Source organism: Lethenteron reissneri, chromosome 22 (genome assembly GCF_015708825.2).
Source record: "Lethenteron reissneri isolate LAM-NWPU_2019-01 chromosome 22, ASM1570882v1, whole genome shotgun sequence".
NCBI classification, from domain to species: Eukaryota; Metazoa; Chordata; class Hyperoartia; order Petromyzontiformes; family Petromyzontidae; genus Lethenteron; species Lethenteron reissneri.
This window is the reverse complement of record NC_083800.1, coordinates 2998648-3013271: the sequence shown is the minus strand read 5'-3', so window position 1 is coordinate 3013271 and position 14624 is coordinate 2998648. Positions and strand designations below refer to the sequence as shown.

At 43.3% G+C, this 14624-nt stretch overlaps 1 protein-coding gene across 6 annotated transcripts in view; it reads right to left on the bottom strand.

Moving 5' to 3' along the window:
• The window catches only part of LOC133345517 (cytosolic purine 5'-nucleotidase-like), a 47081-nt gene that overhangs the window by 15465 nt on the left and 16992 nt on the right, over nt 1-14624 (bottom strand). For 4 of the 6 annotated variants that reach the window (XR_009755448.1, XM_061556333.1, XM_061556334.1 and 1 more), the window contains 3 exons: nt 5429-5502; nt 3554-3671; nt 2130-2225 (listed from right to left, as the gene is read on the bottom strand). Coding sequence is in view for 5 of the 6 variants with exons in the window: in XM_061556333.1 (XP_061412317.1) it covers nt 2130-2225; nt 3554-3671; nt 5429-5502 (288 nt within the window). In the remaining variant the exon portion in view is untranslated. Of the gene's footprint in view, nt 1-2129; nt 2226-3553; nt 3672-5428; nt 5503-8995; nt 9556-14624 lie in introns of those variants that run through there. The other 2 variants (XM_061556335.1, XM_061556336.1) reach the window with 2 other exon arrangements.

The window sequence follows — 14624 nt, the reverse complement described above, 5'->3', positions numbered from 1 at the left end:
CTTGGCTCAATATTGGTATATTACATTCATCGTGTCGTATGACCGATAACACAATTGGCATGGTGTCACTCGGGCAAAAGCGAGATTCATTATCCAGATGCGCGAGAATAATCTATCTCATCAACCAAAATCTATTGGTTGAAAGATGAAGCCACGTTCTAAGCCAACCACCATCGCTCATGGTCTCTCGATGCAGCAATCCATATAGCTTCTGCGCACGAGCCAATTCATCGCTCCATCTCTGCGTTGGATATCCTCTCAGCGTGTTCCCTCCTTTGGTTGAAACTCCCTCATTGATATGAACCACTGGCCATCATTCCGTCTCGTGACGAGTTTATCCAAAGAATACGTACTTTAATAAAGTCAATGTGACTTATATTCTTGGTTCTTTCGGTAAAGTCACGTAGAAGGGAAATAATAAAAGAATATTAATATAAAACAATAACAATTCTCACGACGTTTCGACTGCAACACAAGCAACCATCATCAGGTGTGAAATCCACAGAAAGAAAAAACGTAGTGAGAATTGTTATTGTTTTATATTAATATTATTTTATTATTTCCCTTCTACGTGACTTTACCGAAAGAACCAAGAATATGAATCCCTGCAGTCACGAAAGCTTTAAATCAAAATTCAATGTGACTTCTCTAAAGTGTGCATTTGTGTGGTCCGATCCACACGTGTTCCTGCGTGTCAGGGTAATTAAAATAATGCACCAGACCATGCTTCTCTGTACGCTTTCAAGTTAATATCAATATCCATAGTTCAGATCATTATGGCATATGAAAATTTGGTCTTCAATATAAATACGAGCAAAACTAATAGGTTTACTGTGTATATATGTGTGTGCCTACAAACATTTGGGCAATTATTAATAGTGGACCGGGATCAAAATGAAGGTGGGTGGGGGACAAGTTGTACAGCTGTCGAAAAAACTGAATGAAAAGGAAAATAAAATTGGTGTAATAAATAAAATGAGCAGAAGTAGCCTTCTTTTGACCCAAGGCCAATACAGTTCACAATAATAAAAGCACCGTTTTTGTGTTATATAAAGACTCGTGTGGGACTTTTGCAATATCAATAATGCGTTTAGCTTACTCCAGCAATACAGTTGGTTTATTTGATAAATCTCTCAAATATAGAGGCACACGTTTTAATGTTTTAGTTTTCCAGCTATTGTAAATGTACACTTCCATATTAAAATGTCTTAACTGCAGAAGTAAGACTCCTAACCATGCACCAGAGCATAATGCACACAAGAGGTAAAATATCACCAATCGTCACCATTGCATTTCACAGGCAAAGCGTTCTAACTGAAAAGGCATGAAAGATCTCGTAGCTGTTGTTCGCCTGCCAAGACAACGACGAGAACATTCAACCCGATGCCACTCGTGTCAGAGTACCACAACCCCGCATTTCAATTTGCATGGTCGTGGGAAATTCACGTCGTTGACGGGAGATTTTCAAAAGGTGCACTTGTTTCGTGAAGAAGAACATTGGCGGGGCCGTGGCTGGCGAGAAAGCACACGCGTGGAAGGGTAACCGAGACGCTTTGTAGGCTCGTTTGGACGGGCAGAGCATGTTCCAACGTTAGTCATTTATCTGAGAAGAGTGCACGTCGCCAATGAAACGATACTCAGACTGAGCGACGCTGCGGTGGGACTGGAACACAATAAGGCAGGACATTGTTCAAATGCCAGCAACTGTGGGTGTCAAGTTTCGATATTGCACAGGATTCTCATGGAACAAATGAAAACGAAACCAGATTGGCTTAGATGACACTATGTAACACGATTTCTGTCCCTGGGTAGTGTTATTTTTTAATTGCTTAAGCCTAAAAAGTAAAGAAATGGCTATTATTTCCCACAAACTTTGCTTTTGTGACCAGGACTTTATGTGAAGGAATGACACAAATGCACACCACGTTTTCTCATTGAAAACAGGTAAATTTCAAAATATCACTGTCCTGGTCACAAAAGCAAAGTTTTTGGGGCATAATAGCCATATTCTGTACTTTTTAGGCATAAGCAATTAGGAAATAACACTTACTACCCAGAAACAACAACAAAAATATTGTTACAGTGTTATGCAACATTGCCCACGTCGCAAAAAAAATTAATTCACTCACCCCTTCATAAAGTTGAAACCATGCACGCAGACCAGAATGTTTCCATATGCGTCGACTTTCAGTAGGTTTCCAAACATAGCATCAAACACCAACCCCCTGTTATAACAAAAGCACAGTGTAAGTTAAAATATCTTGGACAAAAATAAACAAAATATAATTCATATCATGCGTTGCCTTTCCATTCTGGCTCGGGTCTGCCTGCAGCATGGCATAGCTGATTATCGAGCAAACAAAGACAAGGCTGTCTGGTAACAGTTATTGCAGCAGCAGAAATATTTAAGATTTCATTCAGACGCGCCATCTTCACGCGTTAACAAAAAACTGCGAACGTGTCAGCGCTGACAAGAGTACACGCAAAAAGTATTACTTGTGAGAGGTGCTTTACAATCAAGGTTGTTGTTTTTTTAAACACATCAATGGTGAGCCACCAACATTACATAGGGCAATGGGCTGTGGTATCTTAATACTGTGCTGTCATTCACACGTGATTTGTATATTTATGCTCGCAAAATCCTGTGAGCAGTTGCACATCAATCATTTAGATCGGTAAACCCAAAAAGGCAGAGTTTTTTTTATTTTCCCGAATGAGCATTTGCAGATAATTTCAACTGCAACACCCATATAATGTTATGCTTTTGCAAGGGATAATTAAAGCAAACAGGTGGCTGTAATGAACATTTCTGGTACTCAGTGCCCAAAACGTAATTGGGTATCAAGAGTAGTGCTGACTTGCTGCAATTGGAGTGATGATTAAATCACATTGATATGTGTGCAAGCAGGTGGGGGTTATAGCAACAGTTAATTATTCCACCATTACAAAGATGTACAAATGTACCGAAGCTACCAACCACGTGACACCAGACTAAACTGAACTTGTTGAATATTAACAATCGTGGATAAAATGCCACGATGGATCAATCGGATGTTTAACAAAAACAATTTCTCCCACGTGGCCAATTCCCAGGATAAAAAGTACAAGCTGAAGCTCTCTACCCCTTCTTATTCTGCATGTGGCTGATGTTGATGTAGAGCAGCAACTAGAATTTACACTGATAAACTATGAACTAATATCAACAACATGCATCGATCTCTGTTAGATTGGTTTGAGTTTAAACATGTTGAGGGTGAAAGTCATTAATATTATTGTATATTTCTAAATAAATAGTAACTTAATAGTCTTTGTCCAGATTAACCGGTTTAACCAGGCAATGGCTTCGGTTTCTGAGCATGGATATCTTCAAAGCCGCCATTGTTTTCAGGGTTCAGTGATCGACTGTGACCAAAAGTCTGATCGGTGTTCTGCAACCGCGCACGCAAGGGGTTCATTGAGTTTCCACTTGCGAAGGTCGCGAGCGAATCTGCCTTGCGATGTGGACCACTGACAGTACGGAAAAAACCCGGCGACACGCGTGTTTTGTGCTCGCCTGGTCGGGAAGCTGGGGTCGTATTCGAAGCTGAGCAGCTCCTGGGGGTAGCCGATATTGACGAGGCGCTCCACCGTCAGCTCGAACCCCAGCGCCTCGTACTCTGGCGACTTGTACACTTTGGGGATACAGAGGTGGGTTTCACAGTTGGATCGCTGAAGATAAGGTAACCACCACGTTAGCATCGCGTCACACAGGTGTAAAGTTAACGTGCGGTTATATTTGTCTGGTTGAACTTTAGAACGCTTAGGGTGGGTTCACACTGGACGACTGACCTTCTCCGAGTCAATAATCGCGTGCCCCAAGGTGGGTTCACGCTGCACCACTTGACACACGAAAGGGTAATGTAACGGCCACTGAAACTCTACTTAGAGGGACATCATGGGGGTTAAAAGTGAACGTGCCGCTATAGCGAATCCAAGGCAACTTCACATTTCTCTACCAACAATCACGTGACGGCTAAGCGATCGTCACGCACCACATAAACCTCATGTTAAATTACAATTTAGTGGCATGAACACATTTCACATTACGTAAGGTACGTGATGTCACGGGAGACAAACAAAAGCATCACTCTGGCCAAAACAAGCATGGGCCGGCAGACGTCCAAGCACATTCATCATGATATGCGCACGTGGTTACCTGTAGGGACACTTCGTCTAGATTCAGTAGATTAAAACACAATGGATCCCACTGCTACCCTATCCTAAACATAAATGCGGTGGTAGCAGACTTCTACATGATAATAATAATCGCTCTGGAGGCAAGTTAATTAATGACACGGAACTGCCTGCCAAGTTTGAAAACTGAATTTGATCCATGCATCCAAGTATGAATTTCATCAGCACTGGCGGCTGTTTTAGGCGGGCCCTATCAAACAGCTCTGCCATGTACATTCTGGTGATCATCAGGGTGCTATATACCTTCAAGCAATGCTTGAGATTAACGGGGGCTAACTGACCTAGAACCCGACATGGAAACTTCTGATGTTTAATGTGTGTGATGTTTCATTCTGAATTTTAATGTGTTGCACTCGAACCTGTTTGCTGTTACAATGTATTTATTTCACCCAAATCTTCGTTGCAAAGTATATTTCTGATTCAATCTACTGCTATGTAAAAGGCTTCCCTACTGCTGCGCCGGTGATGGGGATGTTTGTTCTGCTATATTTCACCGCGCTCACTTTGTCAGTGTGGGTTGGTAAAGGGACGAAGGCCCAGGACCAATTCAGATATCGATCGCCACTCATGTTAGGCTGGCCTTGAATCTTACCTGGTCTTAAATAAAATAACTGTACTGTACAAGAAAGTCTGCAACATAATATAGATACAATATTTATTATCGTTAGAATGATTTTGGTAAACAAAAATTATTCTAATCCTCCACTTACAAACTAAAGCTGTTAGTGACCAGTTGCATACCACATATTTAAATAGGAAACGAAGTACAACATTTCATACATGTTTTATAAAACCGGTTACAGCCACTTCATAACAAGTTTCAATGTGGAGATGCGGTCCAATAAAATGTACAACCAAAACAATGATATTTAATTACGTTAAAGTTAAGTGTATATTATCTAATGGCGTCCTGCGTAACAATTACAGCAATGGTATCATCATGTGGGCTCCCATTGGGTAATGTGGTACGCTACATGTATCGTGATCCTTGAAAACATGAATGTAAATCAAATGATCAGGTAGCAATGCCAACTATGACTGCAATTTCCATTTCATTATTTGGTAGACTACTTCTAAGTGTTGATTTCTTACTGTGCCGCACACCTTATCATGCGAGCCCAAGCCGGAATAAGGGTCAAGTATATTTGTTCCTTGGTGTACACGTGTTTGTTTGAATTTTTGCAGTGCTTATTACCGGCTAGAGTGTAGTCCATATCAAAGCCAAAGCATTTGATTTTCTCCATGGCAAGGCTTCGGTTCACAAATACTCTGAAAAACACATCACCAAACAAGAAAACGATAAATATCACTAAGTATTAATTCCAAGATCTGCTGTGGCATTTCACTCATGTTGCTTCACTGCTGCACTCACATAAACTTGGCAAATGATAAACCAGGAGGCAGATAAGTGTTTAAGGTAACACATTGAGCACAATCCTAAGAATAAACAGTGGACAATTGACCTTGGATAGGCACACCTAGCCACAGAGCCTTGCAACCGATCCCAAACAGTGCTAAAGACAATCAGGTCTTGATATCTTATACACCAACAAACCTGACGGATAATCCTCTTCTACCACACTCAGTACATTTTCTGCATGCCTCAACAAGAACAATGCTCGTGTTCGAACCTTTAATTAATTCAAATCAGTCATTGCAGTGACGAATTTTATAAACATTATAAACGCCACAACCAAGTTACTAATATGATAATAGGTTTTTCCCCTTTTATCTAGCAACAAAACAGGTGTTAAGATGTTAAAACACCAAACTGAAGCCTTTCACAAGGAATCATGTCTGCATTAACCACAATGCTTGTGGTCAGAATGCAAAAAAAACACTCTGATAAAATATGCATTGTCCTTGAAACTGATTTGTCCACACCCGAGATAGCTTTCTTTTGAGCCTCTGAGCCTCGTCTCAAATGGTGTTAAACCAGTGGACGCCAAAAGGCGTACAGCTATGATCATATTTTGGTACTGGCAAAGGAGGTCCCATGATGTAGAAGTTACTAATACCCATTCCTGCACAAATAAAAATTGCCTGCTATATTTTGGTTCTAAAAGTAGAATTTGTTAAGCCTGCCACAGACTTTGAACTTCAATGCTCTGAGCGAATGTATTTTGTTTGAGGGTACACGTGCTCACGATTTTACATGGACTGGGCACAGTTGAAACCCTTACCCCCTTGTCAACTAATGCAATGTAACACAAGCAAGTTTTAAAAGACACCGTGTTATTTGGTGGTGCCAGTAAGCTTGAGGCTCAATCTTCTTACGGGCATTAGAGGGGTCCCATGACCCTCTCTACCCGGTTAGGTCAAGCTATGCCAGAACTGTAGCAAAATTGGTTAATTGTCCAGAACCATACTTACGTAATCCCCAAAGTGGTGAATAATTTTGTACATTAGCTATTTAACATGCAAACAATAAACATATACGTTTCAAGTAAAATTGTTGTTCATGTACAATTCCAATCACATCAATACACCAACTCCGACCTACCTTTCAGCCATAGTGCTCACTTTAACACACCCTGCTAGCCACACACTCTTTGGTATAGTTCGCACCTGGTAACCGGCAATCATAAACACGGGCGCCACCACGCCTCTATTTCAATTTATTATGGATGATGTCAGCCTGCAATGGGTGCCTATCAAACAACAGCCCCATCGCAAAGAACCTACGTCACCCACCAGAGGACTATCACCATCGGTGGAGGCGGCAGGGATTTGCTAAGAAACCCACCTAGCAAACGCTTTACACGTCAAAGGGGGAAAAAAACGCCAGACAGCACCACAATTGTCATGCCAGTGACAATACATTTGGCTGGCAAATGTTCAGAATCACAGACGTCATGCCAATGTGCAGCAGGCACAGCTGCTATACAGATGAGCACTTCATCGTGACATGACAGTGGGCAGTGGAAATGCCGACTATTAAGGGATGCCCTTGTTTGCATCTGTCAAGCATATTACACGTACTGCGCTACTATATATAAAACACAAATCTGCTTCAATGTGCCGTGTGTACATTAAATCGCAGAGGTTAATGGCCGAAAAGAAAAGAGAGCACATTCACAATGCTTTTACGGCCCATTTCCTCACAAGCCTGCCCAGCGACACAAACAACGCAGCATTTAAACCGAGTGCAGGGATAGGGGGGGAGGAGGGAGTTGGGATGTTCGGCGAATGCGGGAGCTGCAGAGACGGTGACAATCTGCGTCACAAAGGTGATCTACGGTCGCCAGTCAATGGCTCTGTCGATCGCAAGATGGAACCATCATCTTATTTGACAAACGGAGCATCTGTCAACGGGAGGCAGTGTGCAAAAGGTGTTGCCACTGAACACTGCGTTAAATGGCAGACACACGGTTCGGTGGTCACGTCTGCCGTGCAGCGGCAAAAATTATGCGGCTCTTGAGCACGAAACAAATCTCTCCGATGGGCCAAATATGACGTGAACAGCCATTCGTCAAAATGTTTCGGCGTCATGAGGTTTCGAGAAGGCTCTGTCAACACAACCTGCCCGACTCTAAAGCCTTGTCATCTGAAGTGAGCTCCGGTTACAGTCAACGATTAAACCGTATGTCTGCAAACACGGACTGCCCCCCCCCCCCCCCGCTTCGGACATAAATGTGGACCGTCATTTTGCAACAAAATAAACATGAACAGTTTTCCTCGGCGATTAACTGTGAAACGTAACGCTAGTTGGTTCTACGTTTGGCGAATGTGAATTCTAACAAGTCGTCTAAATGTGTGCCCGTGTAAATGGGCATACGTATCCCTGTCGCTTTCAAGCGGTCACATATGGAGTGTGAAGGCGCAGAGGGGTCTGAGCAAATAGGAGGGCGCGCTGCTCAATGGACGAATCACGTGCATTTGTACACAATGGACAAATCACATGGATTTGCACACAATGACGCAATAAATGCTACCCATGATTACAGGAACTCGATGGCTTTACAAAAATTACATAGTTCAAATTGGTAGGCGATTCCTTAACACATTACGCTAAATTAATCGGGTACACCTCGTACGGCAGGTACGAGTAGAACCAGGTCAACTTGTTTTTCTATTAATTTTGGAAGGGAAACATTTTGGAAGGGCAAAAATCTTGACAACTTTTTTTTTTACACGAACTATGTTTTGAATCGACACTGCTATAAGGGGAGCACACACAGGGCAATTCACTGCATTGTACCTTTGTTCAAGGTCATCCTGCATAAAAGGGAACAAATTATTAGCTCAATTTATATCCACGTCACAAATACAACATTTAGTGAAAAGCCAGCGACTTATTTCCTGCAAACGGACTCATATTTGCTAACCGAAGAAATCATTAATTTTTGTTTAGTACGTGTTTGAAGTCAACAGTAAACACAATCTTCAAATAAAACAGCAACGTCAGCTATGTAGATGATGAATGTACAGGCCAAGTAATATGGTTACAATTGAATTGCTGTACAGTACTAGTAGTTATTTATCAAGGGTAACATATACATGTTACATTCTGATCATTCAAGTTACCTGTTACTAAAGCATGGTGGGGGGGGGGGGGGGTTGACAATTGGTACCAGCTGTATACAGTTACGATGGCATAACATTCACGAACAAAACCATTATGTATCTACTCGTTAACGACCACCAACAAAAGGCAACTTTCATACGTATGCAGCACATTCATACGGCCAAGCCGCGATGTTTCAACGGCGATTCGAAGAAAATTACCGAAATCCAGTTTTTGCATTTCAACGTCTTTTACCTGGAACGGAAGTCCCTCTTGATTGTGCGATAGTCAACATGGTCCAGAGACAATTCATTTTTGAGGTTTAAATACTCTCGCTCAAACTGCTCGCATGTGTTGAAATCCAGCTGCAGGCTCTCTTTCCCAACGGAGCCCATGGTAAGTAAACAAAGCCCACGTTAACAAAAAAAACACTCGCGATTTGAGGCTCACAAGATTCTCGACACCACCGCTTTGCCTAAAAACCCCCCTCCTCTCACAGCACGGACCGCTCTCGCATGCAGTGGCGACGAAAGCACAAAGGTATCCCCCTCTCTCTGCTAAAGAGGCCTTTTGTTCAGCTGCGTCAGATCAAGCCTGAAATCGAACACCCGCCAGAGGCAAGCTTTGAGAAACGAAACGGCGGCGGCGGCGGAGAGCGCGTGTGCGTGCCGGCTGCCGGCTAACGTCGAATGGGGCTGCTGCTACTGACGGAGCTTCTCGCTTCATCTACAAGCGGGAGGAGGATCAGCCGACAGCGTCGTAAACAGCGCTCTTTGAGCACGCACGCACACCCGCCGTCGTCACGTGACCCCCCAACATCCACAGCAATGAGCGTTGCAGTGGCCCGGACAAGCGAGGCTGACTGTGCATGCGTTCCACACACCCCCCCCCCCTCCACCCCTACCCCACACACAGCCCTTTCTCTCTCTCGCTCTCTGCCTTATCAGCATTACCCAACCACTGGCTCAACAGCCCACCCCCCCCTCCGTCACACACATTCGCCACCACTACTTGCACGACAGGAAGACAAGATCGTGGTGGTGCCCCATCTCCCCAGAGACGTACGTGGATGATGGATAAGCGCGGCAGTGATTAAAGACCACTCACTGCCTGTTTACTGGAGTGTGGTGCCCGACTTCGTTGCTAGACATAGGTCGTTCAATTTATAAGGGCAGATGTTTACTTTGTAACCGAATGTAACTTGCCGATGACCAAATTGCCCAGAACGAGCCCGGGACCAGCAGATATTGGAAGCTTGTTGCAGGGTTGACCCCTGGATCGTGCTTGTATGGGCGACTACCGTACACAGCAGGTGTTACAGGCTGAGCAACTTTGTTGTGGGCAGCAGAGGGCAGTATATAAAATATAGAATTGTTGTACCGTACTTCTATGCTTCCCACCTTCACCAACTCGCCCTGACAAACGTGAAGTATGATCAATAAAGTGCCGTGGGGAAGCCCTCATGTCGCAGTGGATTGACAAAACAGTTCCACATGTACACTGGTACATGTATAACTCTGGCCTAAAAGTAATATATATTGTATTTGGAATTAGCATTTAGTCGTAGACTTTCAACAGGACCCCAAGACTCGATTACGCTCTGCAAACTCAAATGAACATTTTCCATCAAGGTTAAGTCTATTCGGGTGCGAATAGCAGCGCCCTTGGCAGCCTCCCTCCCCTACTCCCGCCTGCCAGTCATGTGTGACAAAAGCCGGCCACGTAGCCGGCACACAAACAGAACGCGCATTGTGAGCCCGGGTTACAAAAGATCGTGGAATTCGCCAAGAATGCTAATGGAGTCCAATGTTAGTACAACCCGGAGAAGCCCCCTCCTCCTCCTCCCTTAATTATGAAGCTCCCCGAACGAAGCAACCCTGTGACACCGGTTACGCAGGCAGGCCGTGCGCTTGCGTCGTTCATCAATGAACGCACGGGCATGCACGAGAGGGCAGCGAGTCGGGCGCAATTCACGAAGTGGGTCGCAGAACGTTCGATGCCGAGATTCCAAAATTAGCCACGTCAGCAAATGTTGCATTCTCATTTGACCGTAAATGAGCGGGCACCCGTGTTGTAAATAACTGCTGAAAAAGGAATTTTACAACAATAAATATCGTATCTTTATCCAGTGAACGTGGAACAAAGCTCAAATTTATCCTGGGACAAAATGATGCATAATTGATTTGACGCCTATTACAAAACAAAAAGGCCCTCTGTGCAAGCTTGTCCAGTAATGTTCCCAAAAATGTTAAGATTTCTGTAAAAAAAAAAGTTTAATTAAACGCTGTAAAGCATTAAATATTCCATTGTTCTTCTTTTTCATTGAATTTTCTTCGTCAAAGGCGCTATTATTCAGAAGTCTGGATGAACGGAATGGTAAGATTGTGTATATATATGGCTTGTGGTTTGGATTATTTATCGTAACATTTTGATGACATTGTATTGCCTATTCTAAAAACGACAACGATTGGCTTGCTTTGGCTGGCCAATTTCTATGCCAGTCTTGTGCACAATGTGCTCTCAGAGAAGTAAATATCATCGCAGAGCACCCATGTTGCACCAACTTCACCAACTCCTGGCAAGTACGGTCATCGCCGTGAACTCCCACGCTTCACACAACAACGCCGAGCTTGAACGTAAACTTCGGAGGGCTAACGTGCCGTGCCGCCTTAACGCTGTCCGTACCTATCCATTCTAACAATAAGCAAGCGGCCTATAGAATTTATAATAAAGTTTTTGGGTTAGATCGCGTTATTTATAAATGTGTCGTAATCCTCCACCACCCGACACGGCCAATCAGCAAAAAAGTGTCACATTGACAAAAGAGTTCACTACTCTAGTGTTGAAGAGTGAAACCACAACATTTACAATTTTTGAGTACGACGTTTCGCTGGTAATTGCATCCAGCAATTACCAGCGAAATGTTGTGGTTTCACTCTTCAACACACCGGTGGGCTAAAGTAGTGAACTATTTGTCTTTTGTCAACGTGACACTTTTTTGCTGATTGACCGTGTCGGGTGGTGGAGGGTTACGCCACATTTATAAATAACGCGATCTAACTAAAAAACGTGTATTATTAATATTGGTCGCGAAAGCCTACGTGTTAAACTGGCCTATAGAATGTGTGTTTTACAAGTCTGTTGGCTGCTAACATTTGGAACTTCGGACACTGTGTGTGTGTATATACCAAGAGAAATCCAGTGTCAGTTTCACAATTTCCTTGTTCATCTGAGAAATAATCAAGGTACGTATAATGTACCATCAACTACAATGTTTATCGACGACACACAGGTCGTTGTATCAGACTGTGTACATTTTGATGTTCTAGAGGGGCTAGACAGCTGAAGGTTGGGCACAAATATAGCCAAGTCTATGCTCATAACTATACTCGCAAAAAAAATGAAACAAACCTTGGCAGAAAAAAAAACGTTAAGTTCCAGTATTTGTTTTTGAACATTGGGACGGGAAAAGTTTGCATCTGGGGGTTTTTCCTGGTGACGAATGCAACATTGAATCCAACTTTGAAGTCTGAAATAGAACACTTTTTTACTGGGTCCTTAAAACCTTTGGCACAAAATGTTACACGTGCTTGTGTTTGAACGCAAGTCAACAACAACAATATTCTGGAGGTTTTCTTGTAGAGTGCTGGATACAAATGTACAATGATTTGTTTACAACTTAATTTTTCAAGCGCTTATTTCAAGGATGTGACACTGAAGCTAAGAACATATGGGAAAGCTAAATAAATAAATATCCATTTATAGATACCCCCATTGAACTTTAATGACCCTTACTTTTTCCCAACAGGAGATTGAATGTTGTGAAAGCAAAGGCTCCATCCATACCTTGCATGCAGTGTTAAACTATTTAATAAAGACATTGATATTGGTGGGAGAAATGCAGAGGTTTATCAATAATTTGCACTCTATATCGCTCTGTATAATGCACAACTAAAACAGCTTTGCGCTAACATTAAACTCATCTCTGCATCACCAACATGCCTACAATTCAAACCAGGAGTAACTTCTCTTGTAAGCATCTGCAAGAGTGGCAGCGAAAAAGTATGGAAACGCTGCATTGTCGACAAGCTACTCCTGTGACTCTAAGCCTTCACAGCCCCTTGCAAGTGCTAATAGTTGATGACATTCAGTCATTCACGTGCAGTGCTGAAAATGGAAGAAATTGTCGAGGGAACTCATAAAATACCCCATTCTGGATCCTACCACCCCACTTTCATCCGCTATAGCTGGATCGTTTAACACGTCGGCTTTCGCGATCAATATCATCCACAATACAACTTTTTCTTGAGTCAGATCACGTAAATATGTGTCGTTAAACCCACCACCACCCGACCGCCAATTACTTAGGTTTGGATTGTGGAAAATGAGGGCTCATTTAAAATTCTGAAAGGATGTTATACATGTTCATTCGGTATATTCGCAGACCTTTTACACAAGAGTACGAATGTTTTTCTCCCATGTACCTTTTGGGAGTTCGAGAGCACGATGGACACTTGCTTATTAAAGAGAAATAAAAATAAAAAATTCTACCCGCCGTTAAAGTTGTACCTTGTTCCTTCCGGAACGCACTCTTGCCATGGATTTCCGGGTGGTTCCGCTCATTTCCACCCCTGTCCACGTGTTGATTTGAACAAATCGAGCTATCAAGCCAGAGGGAATGAAACCTAGCAAAACACTCTGCTTCAAAACCATCCGTGGAAAAAGGGCTTCATAGCTCACCGAATACCTCCGATTTAAATTAAGATTCTGATTTGATACGGAGATTACACCCGCCAAAAGGAGCGCTGGCAGTAACGCCTGCACGGCGTTTGACATTTGGCCCATCACCCTTCCTTTACCTACAAACTGGGCTCAACCTTCTCACTTCCCTAAATAAAACATAGGAAGAATGTTTACAATGTAGTAAAATCACACTCCCGGGAGCTCTGGCAAAATACCTCACTTATATTTATCGAAGCGGCACACACATTATGGCTTGCGAAACACACGTGCATGGCCGTCCAAGATAGTGGTGGCACACCGCGTGAAATTTAATCGTGTGGGATCAAGGTGATGTGCCAGCAGTCTACCACACATCGGGGGGTGACGTGCCAACACTGATGTGCTGAACCTGCCTCGACCACCCACGATCTCACCCTTCAATGGTTTCCTGGGTCTGTGGTTCGTGTTTATACAACACACTGTATGCACGCGGCATACAGTGACAGTGATTCGAGCACTGCCCGATGAACCCGGCAACGCGAGTTCAATTCATTACCGTGTGGTGTTTTTTTCTTTCTGAAACGGTTGAGGGCAGGCTTGCCCACACCACTTCACCATACCACACAGGCCAGCGTGGTTAAGTATGCTTAAACAACACCCACAACCAACACAGTGTGTGTGGAGAACTTCATACAAGTGGACTTACATCATATCTGTGTGCATATAACGATTGGGTTCTCATGTGCCAAAAGTTTTCACAACCTGGACCTTTTTTTTCCGTGGAAAGACACCACTTGGGGATGGAAAGGTTTAATGGTGTTTTCCCACTTGGGCGGCAATTGTGCAATTTTATTTAATAGCATGTACACTGCACGGCGCTCCAATGTGAGCACTTAGCATGCATGCTCACACCCCATTAGGGTCTATATTAACGCCCGTCCTTTGAGCGCATACCAGCTTGACCCGTACGAAGAGAAAGAGGACTTCTGTGCCAGTGGTCCACTGATGCCACAATATTTCCACGGCTGCAAGCTAGCCCGGTTCATGAACCTTTAAACTGACGTGTGTGACAAATTTCAATCGGCGTGCGCACACACACAGACATTCTTCATTTGTTAAAGCCAGGTGCGAAAGCATTAAACAGGGGTAACTCTCATTTGAA